Source organism: Euleptes europaea, chromosome 9 (genome assembly GCF_029931775.1).
Source record: "Euleptes europaea isolate rEulEur1 chromosome 9, rEulEur1.hap1, whole genome shotgun sequence".
In the NCBI taxonomy this organism is placed as follows: domain Eukaryota; kingdom Metazoa; phylum Chordata; class Lepidosauria; order Squamata; family Sphaerodactylidae; genus Euleptes; species Euleptes europaea.
The window spans coordinates 53625820-53649761 of NC_079320.1; the positions used below are offsets into that span (position 1 = coordinate 53625820).

At 38.6% G+C, this 23942-nt stretch overlaps 1 protein-coding gene across 2 annotated transcripts in view; it reads left to right on the plus strand.

The window, feature by feature from the left end:
* The window catches only part of GALNTL6 (polypeptide N-acetylgalactosaminyltransferase like 6), a 620684-nt gene that overhangs the window by 284602 nt on the left and 312140 nt on the right, over positions 1-23942 (plus strand). For both annotated transcript variants that reach the window (XM_056855291.1, XM_056855292.1), the window contains exon 4: positions 12695-12861. In XM_056855291.1, coding sequence (XP_056711269.1) covers positions 12695-12861 — 167 coding nt within the window. The remainder of the gene's footprint in view (positions 1-12694; positions 12862-23942) is intronic.

Sequence of the window (23942 nt, forward strand, 5' to 3'; positions counted from 1 at the left end):
TTCATACCATAGTTATCAACATCATTCAATGTTTGACCAGCAAAATCAATTTGGAGATTATATTGAATCATATCTATCACAGCATTAATACAAAAGCCATTAGTATTAATCCCAAGGGGGGGAATTGATTTTGGAGTTCAATGCAATGTAAAAATAACTACCCTCATTCATTTTAGGAAGATTTTATGTGCGAATTATTTTAATCCCACATGTTTTATTTAAGGGAGAGGGAAATTTTTCTTGGTTTAAAAACATAACATTTACAATAAGGATATTTAAAATTATCTCTGTTAAGCATCATTTCCCTCTTTTAAATCAATGATTAGTAAAATTACTTTCAAGAAGATTTTATAGCTAGCTTTGTAATAAAATCATACAATAAACTAGATCACTTCCTTGATTTTGAAAGTTGTGATTACATTATTGTCTTAGATCTAAGAATGTTAAAATTCCACAGTGTCAACCAGTGTCTGCCAGCCAGTATTGCTCTTTATTCACATAGTTTAGAGAAATTGGACTAGCCACTCTGCTGTAATGAAAATGTTTCTTAAATAAAGTTAACAACCTTTGGATAATCTCCTAACTAGAAAAAAGCACAGCAGTTACAGAAGTGCACATTCAATGTATTGTTACTTAAGCAGGGCAAAGGTCTTATTTTCTTTGTTTACACCCTTTACTCCCAGCACAGTGACTTGCAGCAGGACTGATGTAAGGCACTTGATATGGATCTGCCCTTAAAGACAATCCAGAAAGCTAAATTACTGCAAAACATGGCAGCCTGGCCGTTGGGGTTTAACCGACATGACTCAGATCCCCACTCCCCACCCTCTTCGCAGTCCATGGTGGGCAGGTGGTGGGAATCTGGACCTTCACCTCTGCGCGGTCGTATTTTTCAGGTTCAGGTTTACCAAACCCGAAAACTTTTGATTATTCGAAAAAGCCAAATCACTTGCATTTGGCTTTTTTGAAAATTTCCGGGATTATTAAACCCAAATCCAAAAAAAAAAAACCCAGAAAAAAGGTACACAGCCCTAATGAGCTCCCTCTCCTCTTCAAACTGTCTTTCCCCAGGCACTGCTCCCAAATCTCCAGGAATTTCCCAATTTGGAAATGGCAACTCTGTTGGGCATAGCAGCCTCACTTTCCTTTAACATATGCCACTACAGAATCCAACACATAAACACACACACACACACACCACTACTGTGCTAAAGAAATGCTGCCTCTTTTTAAAAGAAAGACATTGAGGCTTCATCACATGCAAAATTCTCATTGGAGGAACATAACTTGATTTTTACAGCTTTTTTTTTTAAAAGAGTGTGTTTTAATTATGTGCTGGTTTTATGGTTTCATCATATTTTACTTTGTGAGGCACCTTGAGTGGGTTTCTGGAGAGGTGGCATAAACATGTTTTAAACGAATACATAAATAAAAGTCATCCTTGCTTTGAAATCTGGGATCTAGAGCAAAGCAACAATGAATTTACAAAGCATATAAGTGTGCATTTGTTATAGAGAACCACAGAAGACCCAATTATTGCTCACTAAATCCTACTACAATAACCTAGACACAGTTGTGGTTTTATTCTGAGATTTGCCTTGTACTTGAGTATTGAATAGAAAACATCTGAAAAAGTCATAAGAGTCAAGAATTCCAGCTTTCATGACATTGACTTCTCTGTTAAGGTTCTAACAGTTTAGGAATAGCTCCTTTTTTTGCTGCATGATGCTACAGTCATACAGAGGACAACTGCTATTTTATTAAACAAGGAAGTATGAAGTGAAGAATCTTTTAACTGCTTGGCCAGACATTGTTTTTGCATACTGTCTTAAATACTAGGACTTTTGCCTACTGAATGAATGTAAGGGGGATTTGAAAGGTCCAGTGGAAATTCTGAACATTTTAAATATATTTCAGTTTATAACACCTATATTAAATGACCTTCCTCATTCAATCTGTAAACTTGCAGAGCTCAATAGTGCTAAAAAAAAATCATTTCTTGCTTGAGGTGGAATGATCTCCCATATGGAAAAAAATGTTAATCGTATGTTTATCGTACTGGAAGCCATAACAACCACTGCAGCAAAGTTGCATTTAAGTTATGAATTTAATGCAAACTGCCTCCATTGAAATCAAACATACTAGCTTTCCAAAACTTTCACCTGAAAAATTAAAATATATTAAAATATGCATAAAGGTCAACATAGTGTTTCTGATAAAATTGTTCTTGTAGAATAAGGAAAAAGAAACCAAACTCAGGCTTTGCTATTAACATGATTCCATCAAAAAGGCAATTAAGTTTGTTCAATGAAAATGGTAGAAAGAACTTCTTGTGCAATGTCAGTCTAGAGTTTTTATTAGACATGTAAAGAAAGAAGGAGAAAACAACACATGGAACGATGTAGATTTGCCAGGGCTCAATTGCCTCCAGTAGGGCATTAGAGTGGGGCAAAAGGGAAGGATCTCACCAGTGCAGTACAAAATTGAGTCTATTGTTACTTTTTTGCCTCCTAATCTTAGTCTGTGAATGCTCATTCGGTGGCCAGATTAGCCTGGTTATAGCCTGGCTTGATAAATTGCAATCACAAACCACAGCCTTTTCCATATACATCACTTACCACTGGTTTTCCACGTGGTTGATCTGCAAAGCTTGGAATCGAATTTCATAATTGTTGTCTGCACATCTCCCTAAACATTGTTGTTTTCTATTTTCCCATATCAGTTTATCCTGTCCAGACTTTTCCTTAAAATCTATGTTTTCTCGTGGGGAGCATCATGTCATTCTTGACGTCATGGATGATCGTGCTGGATGCTTCCCCCACTTCTCATATTTTATTTTATTTTGCACATATGCTCCAGTAGAGAAGTTAGCACAAAATTGATGCCCCAGCACCAAAGCACAATCCACCATTAGGGATAACCCCCTCAAAAACAACTAGTTTCCCCGGGTGTTTGTCTCTCCTTGGCAATCTTTCCATGCGTGTTAATGAATACCCAGATTCCCCCCCTTTCTTTCAAAACCAGATCTTTTTAATCAGGTTACTTTTGATGCCACAGAAAAACATGTGGCTAAGAAGATCAGGACACCCCCTTCCTTCCCCAGCCTCCACCCTTTTTATTTTTGGAGGGTCAGATCAGTGATAGAACACTGGATCGATCTATCACTCCAGTGTTGATCTGAGCCTCCAAAAATAAAAACGGTGGAGTGAGGGGAAGGGAAGGGGGTGTACTGATCTTCTTAGCCATGTGTTTGAAGTAGTCTCCTGTTTTTTTCTGTGGCATCAAAAGTAACCTGATTAAAGAGATCTGGCCTTTAAAAAAAGAAGATGGGAATCTGAGCATTCATTAACATGCATGGAAAGATTGCTGATGAGGGGGAAGACTATACTTTTTTTCAAATTGAAGCGAGGGGAGGAAGCTACAAATGAGAGAATCCTCCCTTTTTTGCATTGCCTTGGATTGAATGCAAAGGGGGGGATTCTCGCATTCATGCTACATTTGATCCAGCAGCATTAAACAAACAAGGCTTCACTTTAGAAAAATCTTTCACATAGAACTGCCATCCATTTTAAGCAGCAGGAGAGGTCTATGCATGTCAGAGAAACACCATTACCACTATCTCACCACAAATCCCCTTCCTTTCCCCACAGCAAGGGAGGGTTATTCTAACATTCCTTTGCTAGTCTAGGCATAAAAAAGAAATCAAATTAGGGGGATTGTGTGGTGGGAGGGGAGAGGAAGGGAGGGGAGATGGGCAAAAAAGTGAATGTGAACAAGGGAGGGTTTTTTGGCAGAGCAGAGAATTAAAGAAGGTTTCCAATATGTCCGCATGCTCAAGGGAAGCTGGCTTGGATATGGAGAAAAATAAACGTCACAGCAAAAGTACTTGGGAAAACAATAGAGAATAAATAATGGAAAAATGTTTCCAACACCAACACCAAACAGAGGAAAAAACATGTGGACATGAAAAAATACAAGTAGCTTTAGACAGCAGGAAACGTTGTAAACCATTTGTGCGGAAAAGGCCCATGATTTGTTCCTATGCAAACAATCATAGGAGAACCTTGGACTCGCAAGGTCTGTCCTCCCTTCACAGTTGCCCTTCATTCTCAGCCAGATAAGTGGATATTTCAGACAACACTTTACATCTGGATTTTGCCGTTAGATCTTAACTAACAAACTATGATTTATGCTTTCCCTACAGATCAGGATTCCAGACAGTGGATTAATTATGATTTCAAATCCTAGCTTGCAGGGAAAGCCCAAACCTACTTTGTTGGTTTGGATGTATTGACAAACAGTGGCTTGTCACAAGAGTGGAAATCTCAAAGTAGCTGTCCTTTGCAGGGGGATGAGAAGTGGATTGGCAAGTTCAAGCCTTTTAGGGCAAAACTGCACATTTGGATTTTTAATGAGTTGGTCCGTGGCAGCATTCCAAGTCCATTGGGGCTCTCCTTTGTTTTTTAAAAAGCCAATCTCCACAGCTGCTTTGCAGCTGCAAGGAGCCTGAGTTGGGTCCAGGGAACCCAGACCCAGCTTGTTAGAAACCTGAACATGTAGCTTGGCCCTCAAACTCATTCATACAGTTGCAAGCCGTGGTTTGCCATTACACCTGAACGAAACCACTGCAGGTGCCTCTGATCAGCCATATTGCAGGGTGAACTCAATCCAGCCCCCTGTTCCAAACAGTTGTTCTGATTGGATAGACTGGACTGAAGAATTCTATGTACAGTTTCCCGTCCAGCCAGAATCCTTGCTGGATTAGAGCATTAGAGGGCACTTGTAAAGCAGGTTGATAATTAACATTTTAAAAAATGTATTAAAAGCTTGTGTGTTTTTAACTTCTCAGTGTGGCATTTACCAAAATTGTTAAGACCTTTAAAATAATAAAACTAAGCAGATGCCTGGAAGCCTAGAGTATTTTTTTCTCAATTTTCGGAAAATAACCCTTTTATGTAGATAGAAATCATGTAAATTCATAGACTGTATGAGCTGCCACTTATTTTGGCATCTTTTGACTGATACATAATGCTCTGAGGAATGAAAGATCAGAACGGACAATTTTTCATGAAATTTGTTACTAATAATATATCTTGCTTTCTTAAGGTAAAGGTCCCCTGTGCAAGCACCGGGTCATTCCTGACCCATGGGGTGACGTCACATACCGATGTTTCCTAGGCAGACTTTGTTTTTACGGGGTGGTTTGCCAGTGCCTTCCCCAGTCATCTTCCCTTTACCCCCAGCGAGCTGAGTACTCATTTTACCGACCTCGGAAGGAGGGAAGGCTGAGTCAACCTTGAGCTGGCTACCTGAAACCAACTTCCGTTGGGATCGAACTCAGGTCGTGAGCAGAGATTGGACTGCAGTACTGCAGCTTACCACTCTGCTTTCCTACCCTTAATAAATGGTTCCTATTGTTATTATATTGTTAGGGAAAGCCCAGACTTGATAGACTTGTGGCCTATATGTCCTGACAATAGAGCGGGTGGATCAATAATCAGTCAGTCCAGTGTTTTTTTTGGTTGTTGTTTTGTGAGTTTTTTTTAAAAAAATCCTGTCCTCCTAAATTCTGATATTAATAGCTATTTAAGCCTACATTTGATTTGATTTTTTCAAGTAGTTCTAAAAGTTCATCAGTATGAACTGGGTGCTTTAAAATTTCCTGCATAAAATAGAAATTGTCAACTCAGACCCTGGATTCCCAATAGAGAAAGCAAAAATCCCTTCAAAGCTTATTTGTCAAATAAAAAGCAGAACTTTAACTACACATCAGGAGTTGCCTTAAATTCTTGTCCACCCTCTCAAATTTTCAAGAAAATAGTATGGCTGGTTGCAGTCATCAGTCACAACAAGAGCAATTAAGGGTAACTTGTGCACAAATGCAGTGTGATACAGTCCACACTCACATGTCACTCGTCTTTATGTTCAAAGCTCTATGCAAAATCTCCTGGCTTGATTAGGCTCTGATCACTATGAGAGTCAAATGCAGGTACCTCAATGAACTTGGAGATATTCCAGAGAATCTGGGATGCTGTACCTCACTTTAATTCCAGTTTAGATTCCCAGTTTGGTGCAGTAAACAAGCTCCAATTCATTGAGGTAGCTGCATTCATACACAGAGGTGAATGGAAGCTTGATCAAACCAGGAGGTTTTTATCAGATTTTGAACATGGAAGGAGGGCAACGGAGAGAAAGCGCCTGCCAGCGTAGCAACAAGTTCTGTTTGTGCACAACCACAGTTTAATTTCAGGCTGTCATGAGGTCCAAATGTAGTGTTAGTTTCCTTGGCTTGGAAAGTGGTGTCGAAGAGCTGAGCTGTTTTATATTGGAGAGTCAGTTTATTTATTTATTTAGAACATTTATCTCCCACACCCTGAGCTTTTACTCTCCAGGCATTAATAAGTAATTAAAATACAGGTGGCAATAAAGACCATGCAACCAATAAGAAAGCCAAGAATAAAACCAGAGACCAGTATAAAAGCAATTTGTTTAAGAACACCTTAAAGAATTTACTGTGATTCCTGATGCAGAGTTTTCAGTTTAAGCCCAGGAAGTTTATAGTAGTTGATTTGTCAGGTCATGATATGCATAAATCTTAATTCCAGCAGGCAGCGTAACTGCAAGCAGTTCATTATGTGGAGCTGCTTCTTGGCTGCAGTTTGGGCATAGACAATGGATGAATGCAGCTTATTTGTTGATGTCAGCATAAGTTACTAAAAGTAAATCAGTCAAGAAAAGATGTTCTCCTGCTATTGAATTTCTGTGTTTTGATTGAGTGACTTGTATGTAATCAATGCCGTAGCCCATTACAAGTAAAAAAATATTCCCTGCTTGTTCATTACTTGGTTTCTGTGTTGCTTCACTATTGAAATAGTGTATGGCATGCTTGTATAATGATGAACATTTAAGTATGTCATTTTGTGGTTGGCATTATATAAATGTAGTTGGCACCTAATTAAGAAGTTCATGAAAGACCTTTATGTCTTTCCATTTACATTTGGATGTTCACTTGCACTTGCTGCTGGTACGAGCATTCATCTCCAGAGACATATTAGTGGTTACACTTTACATTAAATGGTCCTGTTTATGCTGGATATTTAGTTGCATTTCTGGAGCTGCATTAGTGTCTGCCTGTCCTTTTAAATACAAATCCATAGGGAAAATGAAGCATATCATTTAATAGAACTGCAAGTGTTGGTGTTGGCCATGAAACGTGAACTGCCATCCCCACAGAGCTCAGAGCATATAGCAGTAGTTCTCTGGGGTTAGTAATTAAGATCTGTAGTGTGTGCATGTTATTGGAAACAACCGACGTTGCCTGGCAAATTAGAATGATTCTTAAAGAAGTGAAAATGGTTATCAATAGTCAAACTAATGGCTATTCAAAATTCTAAGAATATTCTAAGACTATCACAAAAATTGGCAACATTTGACTGCATTTTTAAAAATTCCTTAAACTGTTAGAAATGAATGCATGAAAGGAATAACTATAATTCTGTACATGTTCTTCCTTCATTTGTGTTTTAATTTGTGAACCAGACATGTTGTATTCTCTGTATACTGCTTCTGCTTCTGTACTGTATCATTTTAATAAAAATGGGGGGGAAGACCTGAACTACCTTAGTGATTTCCTCTATTCTGATATTTAATCATGTAGAATAAGAAAAGATGTCTACAAATTTACCAATGTTAATTATTAGTACTCTCCTTTTCAGTCAATGGAATCACAGAACAGCTTACAATATCAATAAAAAGCTTAAAATAGATGTTTATCCACAGAAAGAACAAAAGAAATCCATAGCTAATCAGTAGTAGAGAGAGAGAGAAAACAGCAGAACAATATGAAACTTCAGCATAGAAGAATAAACCAGGAGCTTAACCAAAAATCCATTTATAACTCAGTATAAAATCTCTCTAATATGGGATTGTATTGAAAGTTGATGAGGATAAGGCAACATGATGCTCATGGGAAAGGAAATGTCATAATCTTGGCACTGCCATTGAAAAAGCCCTGATGTTTAAGTTCACCTGAGATAGTATACACAGCAGGGGTCCCTCCAAATGATCTGAATATGTGTAGTGTTTTTTTTTTTTAAGAAAACATCCCAGACGGTTTAGGACTGTGAATATCCTCACACTCCAGGATAGATATGATATGGGCTAGTAAATCTATTTTTACGCAATTACGTAAAATTCAAATTGTACCAAGAACTTTTTCTGAACACAACCCAGTTACATTTGAATGGAACAATAAACAAGCATTTATATGGCGATTAAATGATAAACTTTTAAAGGATAATAAAATCCAACAAGAACTACAGGATTTAATTAAAGATTTCTTTGAAATTAATCTTAATGGGGAGACTTCGTTAAATACAGTTTGGGATACTTTCAAAGCTGTTCTAAGAGGATTTATGATACAGAAGCATACGGCGTGGTCCCAATTTACCAATAATATACTTTGGGATTTACAAAATTTGGAACAAAAACTGGTTATGGCAATATGTGAAGAGGGAAAAAATGAAATATTAATGAAGATTTCTGTGTCTAAACATCAACTGAATCTAATAATGATGGAGGAAATGAATAAAAATCTAAAATTTGCCAAACAAAAATACTTTGAACATGCTAATAAACCTGGAAAATTTTTAGCAACCCAACTGAAAGACTCATTTCAAAAGAAGATTATAACGAAAATCCAATCCGCTAAAGGACCAGTATATACAACTATGGATATACAAAAAGAATTTGTTTCATTCTATACTAAGTTATATCAGAAAGATAACATTTCAAAAAAAAATAGACAAGTTTTTAAATTCAATACAGATGAAAGCTCTTTCAACAACCCAACAACAATTGATAGATGCTCCAATTACAAAGGAGGAACTACAAGAAGCAATTTTGAAGCAAAAAACGGATAAGACACCCGGACCAGATGGAATTACGGCGCTATTTTACAAAACATTTAGTGATAACTTAGTGAATTTTTTTTATTACTTTGCAACACAATTTTGGATAAGGGAGTATCCCCAGAGACTTGGTCACATGCATTTATATCATTAATACATAAGGAAGGAAGAGATCCAGAAAAAACATCAAATTATAGACCTATTTCACTGTTAAATGTGGATTATAAGATTTATGCTTTGGTCTTATCGAATAGGGTGAAGCATTTTATTAAGGATTTAATACATGAAGACCAAGCAGGCTTTGTTCCAGGAAGACAAATCAAAGATAATATACGAATTTTATTAGACTCAATGGAATATTATGACCAGAATATCCAACAAACGGCTGCCTTTGTATTTTTGGATGCTGAGAAAGCTTTAGACATGGTCTCCTGGGATTTTATGAAAAAGATCTTGGAGAAATTAAATTTTGGAGACCGCTTTTTGAGAGGTATATCGGCCATATATACATCCCAACAGGCAAAAATTTTGGTGAATGAATCGATGTCTGATAATTGTTCAATTAAGAAAGGAACTAGACAAGGATGTCCCTTGTCTCCATTACTATTTATTTTGGTGTTGGAATCATTATGTTGCAAGATAAGAGCTATGGAGGACATTCGCAGATTAAAAATTAAAAAAACATGAATTTAAACTGAGAGCTTTCGCGGATGACCTCCTGTTAATTTTGGAAAACCCAACACAATCAATGAAGATATTGACGGAAACTTTGGACGATTTTGGAAGAATATCGGGTTTTAAAGTTAATCAAGAAAAAAACAAAGACAATATTCAAGAATCTGACTGAAAGGGAACAACAGGACTTTATATCATATACAGGTTGGGAGAAAGTAAACAAGGTCAAATATTTGGGAATTTGGATCTCTGTGAAGAACAAAGAACTGATAACTAATAATTATTTTAAATTATGTGATAAGATAAAAACTGATATGATCATTTGGTCAAATAAAAATTGTCACTCTTGGGTCGAATATCAACAGTCCAAATGAATATTTTGCCAAGGATACTCTTCTTATTTCAAAATTTGCCTATAATATCACATGTTAAATATTTTGACACTTGGAGGAAAGACATACTAAATTTCATCTGGCAAGGGAAAAAAACGAGGATTGCTTACAAACACTTGGTAGACTCTAAAGTTAGAGGAGGTTTAGCACTACCAAACTTTCAACTTTATGCTGAAGCGGCCGCTTTAGTATGGCTAAAGGACTGGATTAACCTATCAAATACACGTTTGTTAGATCTTGAAGGATTTAACAATATAAGTGGATGGCACGGCTATTTGTGGTATAACAAAACTAAGACACAAGCATCATTCCGTAATCATATAATCAGGTCCTCCTTAATTTGTATTTGGATGAGATATAAACATATTCTTGAACCAGCAACACCGATGTGGATATCACCTCAGGAAATGTTAATATTACGCCCACTTAGACCGGATAAGTTTGTTACTTATCAGGAGTTAACTAACTGGGAAGGGAAAAACTGCTCACTAAAAGATTATCAGTCACTTAAAGACGATTTACAATGGCTTCAATATTACCAAATCAAATCAGTCTTTGCACAAGATATGAAAAATGGATTTTCTAAAGAAAAATTGCCTTTTCACAGGATGCTATTAGATAATAATACCCAACTGATTTCCAAAATGTATAATCTTCTTTTAACAATATATTGTGAGCAGGAAACAATTAAACCAACAATGATCAATTGGGCTCAAACTGTGGGACATGACATCGCTTTAAATAAATGGGAAAGACTATGGTCGAAGGACCTGAAAGGAATAAATGCACAGTCAATTCGAGAAAATATCTACAAAATGATGAATAGATGGCAAGGAGGTTGCAAGGATTTACAAAGTGACATCCCCTAAATATTGGAAATGTAATAAATGTTGGAAATGTAATAAAGAAGTTGGTTCTTTTTATCATATGTGATGGACTTGTGACAAAGCTAAGGATTTTTGGGATATGATTTATAATGAATTAAGACTAATAGTACAAAAAATATACCCAAAACACCAGAAATGATGCTATTAAGTATGATACCTGATGACTTGTTAATACAAAGGACTTTTTTGATCTACGCGACAACAGCTGCAAGATTGCTCTATGCAGCAAAATGGAAAGGGGCAGACACTCCTGGGAAAAAAGACTGGATTATGAAAATGTTTGAACTGGTGGAAATGGCAAAACTTACAGCTACTTTAAACCAAAAAGACAATGTTCAATTTATGGGGGAGTGGGAGGCTTGGATGAAATATTGTGAATATGAACTAGGACTGGGGAAAATGGAAGAGTACCTTTTAATCTGATCTAGATGACATTGCTAACATAAAGAAGTGTAATTAATTATATTAATAGCATATTGTGATTGAAACTTAACTGAGATATAAGAATAATTAAGATCAGATCAGATCACGATGGGATAGAATACTTTATTAAGAGGCGGATGGAGGTGATGGGGAAGTCAACAAATTTTCTTTTATTTTTTATTTTTATTAAGTACTTAAATAACTATAACAACATTACTTATGATTTAGTTTTTTATATTACTTTTATTGTTGTTTGTCAACATGGAAAATTTATATTATAAAAACCAATAAAAATTTCAAAAAAAATAAATATCCTAAACCACCACTTCAATGTGGTTATGAAAACCAACTGGAAGCCAGTTAAGTTGTATAAATCCATATCAGAAACTAGCAGACACATTGTGGATCACTTGTAGCTTCTGTGAACTCTTCTGCACACCATGTTCAAATAATAAAGGAGATTGTCTTTGGTTTCGTTGGAGGCTACACAAGAATTGTAGAATTCCCTGCCCATAGTTTAATTAAAACCCAAATCTGAGGGACAAGTTCACATGTTGTGCCAGTTGTGATTGTCTTATCAACACACAGGGCATCAGTGTGATCTCAACTAGGCCATATTTATGTCAGTTTTGGTGTGTCAAAAAGCCTTTCCTTTATGACAGAGAAGAGTACCAAAATAAACAACTGAGCATGGTTGTGGATTATTTACAGATCTAAATAACCAAACATCCACACTAATGATCACAGCTAGATGATGGATGAAGAGTAGACCCATAGCAAGCTCTGAATTACTGATGTCAGTATATTACTAGGGTTGCTAGGTCCCTCTTCACCACCAGTGGGAGGTTTTTGGGGTAGAGCCTGAGGATGGCAGGGTTTGGGGAGGGGAGTGACTTCAATTCCATAGAGTCCAAATGTCAAAGCAGCCATTTTCTCCAGGTGAACTGATCTCTATCGGCCAGAGATCAGTTGTAATAGCAGGAGTTCTCCAGCTAATACCTGGAGGTTGGCAACCCTATATATTATCGATGAAGGGCGGACAGCTCTAAGTATCAAAACCAAGGTGTTGTACAAAGTGTTAAAGAACTAGGAAAATCTGAAATAAAGGCTCTTGTTTGCTATGTGTATACCTTTTACTTTCTGAAGTATTTAACACTGAGTTACAAGAAAGAAATTAAAATATTAGTCACAGTAGGAAGATGGGGCCAATATCCAGGTCACCAAGGACTACCTCAGACAAAACACCTTTGGAATGTAATATTAGTAATATTCATTAGCAGCATTTAATATTATGGTTCATGTTATGCAAATTTATAGGTAGCTTAACTGGAGGGGATGATTGAGAGAATGGTTCTGAGCATGGTCATCTTTTTACATTCTTATAGAGATCTTTTTTTTTTGTCCCCAGCTGTAAGCACAAGGTATACTTGGAGAAGCTTCCGAATACTAGTATAATTATCCCATTTCATAATGAAGGTTGGACTTCACTCTTGCGAACCATACACAGCATTATTAACAGGACTCCAGATATCCTGATAGCAGAAATCATTCTCGTGGACGACTTCAGTGACAGAGGTAAGGCAAGCAGGATTAATATCTTCACCTGTTGCAGATTGCTCTTCTAATAGATATGATAACAATAATGTTTTTCTTCCCTTGGAGGAAAGATCCATTTGGGGCGAAAACGCATGGTCGCTTTAGCCTCCTTTATTCCCTGTTTCGGCCGGGATTCAGCCAGGATCGAACGCATGCGTTTTGCCGAACGTGCGTTCGATCCTGGCTGAATCCTGGCTGAAACAGGGAATAAAGGAGGCTAAAGCGACCGTGCGTTTTCACCCTTTGTTGTGATTTGCTTGCAAACTGTATATCTAATTAGGAATTCATGGTTAAGATTGTTCTTTTTTTTTCCACCCAAAGTCTGACACATTTTGTACCAGAGGCAAAAGAAGTTTTGCAGTCTCTTATGTCCTTTTCCTAAAATAGCACAGCTGCTTTGGTATACTGCTTTTTTTTTTTTTACAGACAACTAATGCTGGAAACATTTTTTTCTTGTTTGGTGTTATTCTCCTGAGTAAAAAAACCTATTAACTTTGACCTTTTGGGAAGCTGTTTATCAGGTTCCCTACTTTGTATTTTATTACATGAGAGAGTTTGATTTAACCTTAGTGTCAGAATCTACATTAGAATGGCCATATTATAATTTTGTCTTTGAGGTTTGGCGAGCAAACTTTGATTTCATATATACACTTGTTCTTGCTAACATTGGGCTGCATTGGGCAGAGCTCAGACTGTCTGGAGAGCCTAGATCCATTTTTAAAACAACTTTGCCCTTTCTAGGTCAATCATAGACATGTTTATTCAGAAATAAGTAGTATCGAGTTCAATGAAATTTCTGATTTAGGAATGCAGCCTTGATCCCATTTACTTCAGCGGTATTTACAATGTAATCTAAAGAGTATTGACTAGTAAGTCCCATTGAACTCAGTGAGACTAGCTTTCAAGTAAACAAGTTTTGAAACAGGCCTTACTGCATTCCTAAGGAGAATTACTCCAGTCTAAGTCCATTGAAATGAATGGGCTGAAACTGAATTAACTCTCCTTAGGATTGCACTGTTAGTATACCCGCTTAAAGTGAGAAGGGAAGTTGTGATTAATAAAAAAAGCCTTCATCGGCTAATTGTTTTTCTTATTCAGTCATTAGTTTTGTAATCTGAATAGCTATTACTCCATTTGTCTTCCCAGAGTGGCTAAAAAGTGTAAATGAAATATCCTTCATGCTCTGAATTGATGGCTCAAGCCACCATTGCTTCATGTTTGATACACAATTCAATAAGATTTGTTCTCTCACAAATGTGCATTGATTTTTTTTTCAGTTAGACTATTTTGTGCTTGGTATTTGGTTTTTATTTTTCATGGTTGCTCAAGCAGGTGAGATGGTGGTATGTGAACTTTTTCTGGCACTTGATCAGAATGTCTGTGGCTGCCCAAACAGATTGATATGGCTCTTGGGATATTGGTAGGTAGAAGAGAAGACAAATTGATTTTTTTATTTAGTTCTTGGATGGTAAGCCTCAACTCTTATCTAAGATGTTTCAAATTATGGCGAGAAGCCATAGGAGAGATGCTGGTAGAGTAGCATTGTGCTGGAGTGTATCTTAGAAGGGATTTCATTTCACAGGTTTGAAGCTCAAGATGAGTTGTGGCATTTGTGTCTTTCTTAGTTTCTCATTGTTGTCATTCCCCTTGCAGTATGGATTTTGATGGACTGACCCTTCTTGGGTAATACAGCTTAACAGAAGTTGTATAGTAAGGAAGTAAATAATTTCCGCTTGATAGCATCTGTGCTGTGACCAAAGACGTTTGGAACTAGATAAATATCAGACAGCATTGCATCATTTCCGTGGATTTTTCTAGAGAAAAAGGAGCATATAGGATGTCTGTCCATTTACTTGATGTAAAAATATTTGAAAGCCTCCCCCAAAACAGAAAACTGGCTCATCTGTGAGAGAAGTCTGGCCATGTCATCTTCACTAACGTTCTTTTTGATGCTGGGAGAATTTTCTCATGGAGGAGCATCCAGCCCTATGATTTCCCAATTGCAATCTAAAGTAGTACAGTGAAAGAACTTTATGATTTTAGTCTATTGGCTTTATAAACTGGCCCTAAGAACCTTGACCCAGAGTTTCACAAATTCTCCATTGGCTCCAGGTTTGCTGTCTCTAAAAAATACCCTGCCTTTTAAGCAACCAGTTGGAATACTTATGCAGTTAGACCTCCTAGAATGTATTCTCTGCATAGGACTCTTCACTTTGTAGACTGAAGGGGGGGCACGTGTTATCTCCACTGTCCACACTTCAGCATACAACTCCAGCAAAAAAAGCTTGTTACTATGGTAACACATAGTAATACTGTGTTGCTTTCAGGAGGGTCTTGAGCATTGGGTGGGGGGCTTTGCAGCATGCACATCCCTTAAAATATTTTTAGAGTGATTCAGACATCTTTTATTACTAAAACTTTTTTTCTTTGAAAGTCTGCTGGGAAGAAATTGTCAAGACACAGACAACCTATTTAGAAATGCAGTTATTTAGCAAGGTGGTAAATGTTTAGCACATTGAGAGGGGCTGTAAAAATAGATTAAGGGAATGGTTGTGAATTTCCTATTTTATATTCTTATCTAATGCTAACATTGAAGTACGTATAAAGGGCCTTCGATGACAGACAAGAAAAAGGTTTTCGCGCACAGTATATCACCAAGCATTCTGCCAAACTACTTCAGAACAGTTATTTTGTATGCCTTGATTTTAGACACATTTTTTCCAGAGCTTTAGCAGTCAGACCAGAAAATAAAATTTTTAGCTTGTTCACGCATAACATTAGCAATAAATTCTGGCATTTGGATAATAGAAAACCGGGAGAGCAAGTGCACCTTTTCAAATCTTGATGGGACTCAAACTAGAGAGATGGGGTTAAGGATAGGGAAAGAGAAATTGGGGGAGGCTGAGCAATCATTTAGAATATTTTTAGTAGTACCAATCCATTTAAGAATTCTGTGTCAGGTTGTTCAGGATAATCCTATACTCCAGCAGAGATCCTTGACAGCACTTCTTACCTCACGTATGAAATACAATGAGAATTTAGACGTAGATACACATCTCAGTACTAGGATTGCCAGGTCCCTCTTCGGCACCGACGGGAGATTTTTGGGGCAGAGCCTGAGGAGGGCGGGGTTTGGGGAGGGGAGGGACTTAAATGCCATAGAGTTCAATTGCCAAAGCGCCCATTTTTCTCCAGGTGATCTGATCTCTATCTGCTGGAGATCAGTTGAATTAGCAGGATATCTCCTGCTACTACCTGGCAGTTGAGTAACCCAAATAAACACCTCTGCACTGTTACCAATGGTAAGAAAGTTAGTGCAGGAATGGCTGATAGCAACAAGATTTAACCATTAAGCCACATAAACAACATTCATAGTATAACAAGGTGTATTCAGTGCAGGAAGAAACAAGGTGAAACACAGAAACTATATACAATAATGTACAAATACAATTTCAATAGTCCTCTTGGGTACAAGGATCCAAAGTCGCTACACAGACATAGTGTTCAAAACTTCATAATATCGAGGTGAAAAGGAAGATGATCATTTCTATTTTCTTCTTCAGTTCCGTTCAATCAGGTATTTCAAAATATGCACCCGTACTTCCAAACACAATATTGATCTCCCAGTCAGGATGCAATTCAACTATGTAGACTTCAATTTTTAGGTTCCAATAGTAGGATATTTTCTAAATCCAACATAGTTGTACAGACGTTTCAACTAGGTTAACCGTTCCCAATGTATCCCATAGTTGAATTGCATCCCGACTGGGAGATCGATATTGTGTTTGGAAGTACGGGTGCATATTTTGAAATACCTGATTGAACGGAAGAAGAAAATAGAAACGATCGTCTTCCTTTTGACCTCGATATTACGAAGTTTTGAACACTATGTCTATGTAGCAACTTTGGATCCTTGTACCCAAGAGGACTATTGAAATTGTATTTGTACATTATTGTATATAGTTTGTGTGTTTCACCTTGTTTCTTCCTGCACTGAATACACCTTGTTATACTATGAATTTTGTTTATGTGGCTTAATTGTTAAATCTTGTTGCTATCAGCCATTCCTGCACTAACTACCTGGCAGTTGGCAACCCTACTCAGTACTCATGGTGTTTTCCCCTTAATATCAGGGTGGAAGTGGAGAAGGCACTGGCAAACCACCCCACAAACAAAGTCTGCCTAGTAAACGTCGGGATGTGACATCACCCTATGGGTCAGGAATGACCCAGTGCTTGCACAGGGGACCTTTACCTTTACCTTTATAAGTGGGACATTTTGACATATACATACATTAGGGGTGTGCATTTGGTAAACCCAAACCAGAAAAAAGCTGGGGGAAGGGTTACTAGTAAAAATGGCTGCAATAAAAGGGAGCTGAAAAAGCAGATCCCAAATAATGCTGATTTTTTCTGGCATTATCAGGGCTGCTTTGGCCCTGCTTCCTTTTCCCCTCCTTCTCCCCTCTCCTCCTCCCTCCTTACTTACCTTAGTCAGGTTGTCACTGCTTGCATTCTCCAACCTAGGGCTGTCAATTCGGTTCCATCCGACATGAAAAACAGCTGAATTTTCCACGATTCGGCAGTTTCCAGTTCGGATAGAGCTGAAGTGAAAAAAGGTGGGAAAACGATGAGCCGAATTCGGTGAGTTCAGGCGGATGCCGAATAAATTTGGGCAAATTCGGCACCCGCCGAATCAGCAGCATCAGTAGCATTCTTCTGCGGCCAATGGTGGCCAAGCTGGGTCTTCTTCTGGCCAATCAGAGCAGGCATTTTCCCTTTTGAATTAGCCAGGAGAAGAGTATAAATACTCCCGTCCGACTCCCGTGACCCTGTCCCGAGTCTGTATTCAGTTCCTTCCATTTTGGTGGTGCTGCTCCTGATAGATCCTGCTTACTGGAATAGGATTTGATTGGATTTACTTGTCCTCCCTGTTACTTCACCTCCCTGCTCCTGCTGGAAGACATCCACACAGTTTGATTTTGGGGGGTTTTCTCTATACCTTTTTTCGTGTGTGTGTGTGGAAAGCAGATTCTGTGTGTTTGTGGGGGAGCAGTTTCTGTGGGTGAGGGGGAAGCCAAAGAGGTGCTTTTGCCTGTTCTGCTGGGGGGGTGCCCGCTCACCTCTGTGGGAGTGTGTGTTCTACCCTTTTCTGCCTGTTGCCACCCTCGCCTGGAGTTGAGTCAGTGCGGCAGTGCAGCATGAGTGTCCCTCCACTCGGCACCCGTGACTCCTCCTACTTGGTTCGTTTGTTTAGTTGGGGTTGAGCCAAGCCGTACTCGTTTGAGGGGGGCATCAAGGCCCCCAGGCATCGAGGCCCAGGGAAATTTCCCTGAACACTCGCAGGGCAAAAGCCCTGGGGTACCGAGTCAAGACTGTGAAAGAGAGCCCGCGAACCTCGAGGTAGCGGAGAAGGAGGTCAAACTCCTCCGGGCACCACCTCGTTCTCACCCTCCCTGCCATTTTCCCCGAGTGAGCCCTCCTAGCCTAGGGGCTCATGGCAGCAGGAGGGCGGGGGCACGGGGTGTCCAAATCAGCACTTACCAAATTTGGAGGGGTCGTTTGCATAAGGGGGTGTCCCTCCACCATGAGAAAAAGGAGCAGGGCAGAAAATACTCTGGGGTCTGTTTTGCACGGTCTGTTTTGATGCTCGCGCAAAAACTGTTTTTGTAAAATGTGACTTTAACAATGCATTTGCACGGTCCCGAGTCACCTGCTCCTTTGTTCCTGTTTGCTGAGTTAATAGCATATGCATAGCTAGTGCGCCTCTTTCCCTTTCCATGGTTTGCAAACTCCTAAGGTCACGTGTTACTTTGCATGGTTTGCAAACTCCTAACGGTCTATTCTATTCATTCCAATGAGCTAGGGGGGACCCCTTTCAGACCCCATAACTCAGGACCCCCTGACCCAATCTGCACCAAACTTGGGGGTTCTTGCAAGAAGAGTCCCCTCAAGCTACACTGAATGTTTGGGACCTCTAACTCCAAAAATCCCCCCGGAGCTGCGGAAAGCCGCAAATGTGCTTAAATGGCATTATTAGGCTGAATTTATTTGCAGACGCCGGATTTCATGCCGAATTCCACAGATCCAAATAGGGGGAGTTCGGACTTTGGTATTTCCCAAATAAAAACGGGCCAGATTTTGCCAAATCCAAATTTTACCTATTTTTTTTTCAACAGCCCTACTCCAACCTCCATATGGAGTTCTGAGCATGCAAGCAGCAGCAATCTGAAAGCTGGGTCCCTCAGATCACTACTGTTTGCAGGCTCAGAACCCCACATGGAGGCTGAATCCATTCTATTTGGCTTTTTTTTGAAAATTTTCGGGTTTATTAAAACCAAACTCAAAAAATATTGGGAAAAGGTTCACAGCCCTAACATACATACCCCATGTTATGCTTATTTCATGCAGAGGGGTGGCAAGGTACACATACAATCAGCACCACCACGATATAGTATTTTGAAGCAGCAATGAGGAAAGATCAGAAGTGTATATCTATATACCTGTATATCTGTGTATACCCCCTCAGATTAAGCCCATTTTCTACCTAGCATATCGTATCTATGAAGGGGCAGGAGGAGGAATCAAATTACACTCCGACTGCTCTCTGTATATCAAGGAGCTTGACTGTGGGAAAGATGAGTTATGCACGTGAATTTTGAACATACAAATTGGATTGCCCTCCAGATTAATAGATTGGTTTGAAAGAGCTAGTTTGTGGGCAGTCCTCACATGCTGATGAGAGAAGGAGAGGAAATTGGTAATTACTGAAGTGAAAGTTTATGTATTTATCGGTAACAGGAAGCTAGTTTAGACAGATATTCACAGTGTGCTTCATCTCATGGTGATGAGGCCCAGGCATTTTTCTTTGTGTTTGTCTAAAGAGGCTATTAGTCTGGCTGGCCAATCTATGCATCTGAGTTGAAAGCTTGGTCAATAATTCAGATAGGGCCAATTTTGTATAGGCTGTATTGGCAAATTCTTCGACTGTGTAACCAGCCTCAGTGATGCGCTTGAAGAAGAGTATTTGCCTAGCTGTTTAACACACACAGGATAATTAGGCACGGAGAGTCCCATTTATCCTGATTCAGACCTCTGCTTTCGCCCTGGAATTTTATTATCTTCGATCAGATTTCAGTGATCATTCATGAATGTTCAGTGAAACCAAGAAGAGAGCCATTTACCCGTTGTTCCTCAGTATCCATGGAGACTTAATATTATTTTATAATCATTCCTCATATTTATGCTATTCAGGGTAATAACCTTTTACCTAATTGTTGCAGCCAGTTGAATACAATATAGGTTGGGAAACAGAACCACCCAACTGGTTGAAAGGTTGTACCCAAGGCAATAAGCCATACTCAGATTAGTTGTTTGCATATCACTGTTGTAATGAAACAGAACCACAAGGGTCCAGTATTTTCAACATTCTTGTTATGCTTGTTATCTCAATATAGCTGATTAATCAAATCTAAGATCTGTTCTACCAATAAGAAATCCAAGAAAACCCACTGTTTGGATGACATAAAATAATGCATGAGCCATACAAGCAATCAATTTTGTACCTCAATGTAAAGCCTCAGTGTATAGGATTTCCAACCTCCATCACTGCCATCAGTTTTGAATTATAATTTACTGGTTGATTTGATGATATAACTTTTTGTACAAATTTGCCAATATCATTGTACTGGTATTAACTTTAGATGGCGTTTCATTTTGGTTTTGCTCAACAGGTCTTCTATATCTCTTAGTGAGCATTCACTTATGAACACTCCAGATCTGCCTCTACTTTTTTTTCATTTTGCATTCCAAAACACTATAAAGCCTAATTGACATAAGGCAGACCTTCTGGCATAATTGGTTTAGCTGGCTTTTAGAGGGATTAATCTGTTCTATGGTGGTCATGAGAATAGCCTGAAACACAGCCTTTCATTCTATGTTAATAATGACCTTTGCAAGTCAGTCTTTTGTTCTTTCCTTAATGTCTGCATTAGCACTGCCAATCCTGTCAGCAGTGGATGCCTAGTGAGTAGCCTTGCAATCCCCATTTGTCAAGCAGCTGTGTCTTTCATTACCAGCTCTCTGAAATAGTTTTTTCTACTTGGACATTTCATTAATTGGATGAAAAAGCATTACTGCTGCTGACATACACCACTGAATTCTTTACAGAAGATGCAAACTGTGTTTTATGAATTTCAACCTCTACTGTTTATTCGCATCACCAAATATTATTTTACCTGACCATCCACTCTGTAGTCTCCCAATATCTGAGAAATGCCATAATTAATATACATAATATTTGTTTGCCTTTTGCTAGAACCATCAACCAGCATGCAAATGCCTTTAAACTGTGTATTATTTTTCCAAGGGAGCTAAGCCCTTTTCAGACTTTACATTTGGGGATATCTAACTGCATGTACCAGGAGTGCACACTACCTCTAATGTACCAACATGCATAGTCACCCTTTTGTCTGAAATGGGCACCATGTGTAATTTCTTCTTCAGTGTTCTTAAGTAGAAAATATGTGTGGTGCCGATTTCAGACGAACAGGCAAGTACACATATAAGGAAGATCATGGATAATATACATTAGCAGGTTCCCAGGATGCATAATAATAAGGTCTGAACAGGTCTCTCTCAGCCCTGTAACTGGAGGGAACAGCATAAAATGAAACCACAAGGTATCTCATATAATCTTTTAGCTGCAATATTGACCCTAACTTTCTCATTTGTTCTTATATGCAGCTAATACTCTGTATTTTTGATTTCATGTCAGTGGAATAAATTTGTAATCACTACCTTTCAAATTTTAATGAAACATTTGTTTTGATTTGACTTGTCCAAAACAGTGTATTGTTTGATAAGATGTGGTACTCATCAGAACAGTGAATGTTTTCAGGATTGAGAGAGAGACTAACATCCTTGTTAGAAGTCAGAAGTACTAAATCCTCTCCTCAAATTATTCATTGTGTGATTTATTTTACTGCAAATGAAGCCTGGTCTATTTTGCTTTCAGACATCTGCTTTGATCAATACATTATTCGACACAACATAGGTTTCTGGATGTTCGGCTTCAGGTCTTCAACAAGCATGTTTTCTTCTGATAACAGTGAAGAGTTTTGTGATTATGTATCTGGTTGCAGCAGACATTTGTTGCTGAAAGTGAGTTCTTGATATTGTGGGGGATTTCCAAATCTCAAATGCTTTCCCTAAGCTGGTACATATACCTTCTCTCACATTAAATCAAAAGCAAAAGGCTGTGATATTATATACTACTATTGCCACCTCAGTCCTTTCTTTTTTGTCCAGTTAACAAAGTAACATGTGGAATTGTATGATTCCATTATGTCATTGCCAGGTATGCATAGACAGTTCAATCATGAGTTTATTTTGAGAGCAAAGGAGGGTATATTTGTGTCATACCTAAGGGTGTTCTGAGAGTCATGCCTAAAACATCATCCCACAACAAAGTACACGTGATCATGCATGCACATATGCACACATAATTTACTACCACCAGTGTTTCTTCTGCTTTAACTGCCATTGCAACACTTCATATCTCTCTAACTATTGTGACATTCTGTCCTCAAAAAGAACCAGTTAGATACCAGCTATCTCCCCCCTCACTTCTCCCCCAGAACATGTTTAATCGAGTAAATGGGACTTTTAGGGGCAAGCACTATATAGTGGGCATGCTGTACATTTTGGTACCAGAAGGATTCAACAGGATGTGATGCTGATCTTGCTCATCCTGATGTAAATATCCAGCTATGATGGTGGTGGAAAGTACTATCAAGTCACAGCCAACTTATGGTGATCCCATAAGGTTTTCAAGGCAAGAGACTTCAGAGGTTTGGGGTGCGGTGGAACACAGGCAGGGTGGTGCTGCTGCACTCGTCTTGTTTGTGGCTTCCTAGAGGCACCTGGTTGGCCACTGTGTGAACAGACTGCTGTACTTGATGGGCCTTGGTCTGATCCAGCAGGGCCTTCCTTATGTTCTTAGGTTCATGTGTAGGAGTGGGGAAACAAATCCAGTTCACCAGGTTAGCCTCCTCCGCTCATGTGGAGGAGTGGGGAATCAAACCCAGTTCTTCAGATCAGAGTCCAGCACTCCAGACCACCGCTCTTAACCACTACACCATGCTGGCTCTCTAATTACACTAATAACTAAGGGCAATAATAATTGGTGGCCTGCTGCATGTATACTTTTGCAGTTGCATGCTACAGGAAGGAATATCCTTCATGTTGCTGTTTGGAAGCATCATTAAAATGCTAGTAAAGCATTCTCTTCTCTAACATACATACACCTGATGTGCTATTATAACTGTGGTCATCTGCTGCTCTTTAGATATCCCAGATTAATAAAGTATCAGCTACCGGCACAGGCTTGAGAATCTAAGAATGGAAAAGTGGAGTGTGAGTTCCTTTCATGCAGCAGTGAAAAGTCATCCTAATTTAGCTGGAGAGAGCCTCTTGAGAGCAATCCTTTGCAATCTAGAAGGGATAATCACTCATCCATCCCACTTGAGAATCCTGAACCACTCCATCAGCTTTCTTTAATTTAGAAAGACAGTAACACAATTACATGTGCATTTAAAAGTGCCAAGGTCAATCAATTTTATCCTCTATGTTAAGTTTACCAATAAAAACAAATTCTCCCTACTGAATAATATAGACATGATTAAATTGACAAAAGGCGAAAATGCCTGAGACTGGCTTTATTTTTCCTTTTTACCAATAGTGATTTGCTCTATACTAGTGGGTCCAAAGAGACCCATTCCCTGTGTATGTGGGGGTAAAAAAAAATCAAGATAAGCTTAGCCGAATAAGCTCATATGTTGGAAACTTTAGACACAAAGTGCTTTGTAATCAGTAATACTCTATCCAGAATGCTGAAATAATTAGTTTGGATATAGAAAAAAAAACTTATGCCACTACACTAAAACTGGTCTACTAGAAATTAATGTGACCAAGCAGCCTTAAAGGTCATAACCACTAACATTCTTTCACATATACTTTCTGTTGGTATAGTGTTTATTAGGAAGCAGATGCAACTGTCAA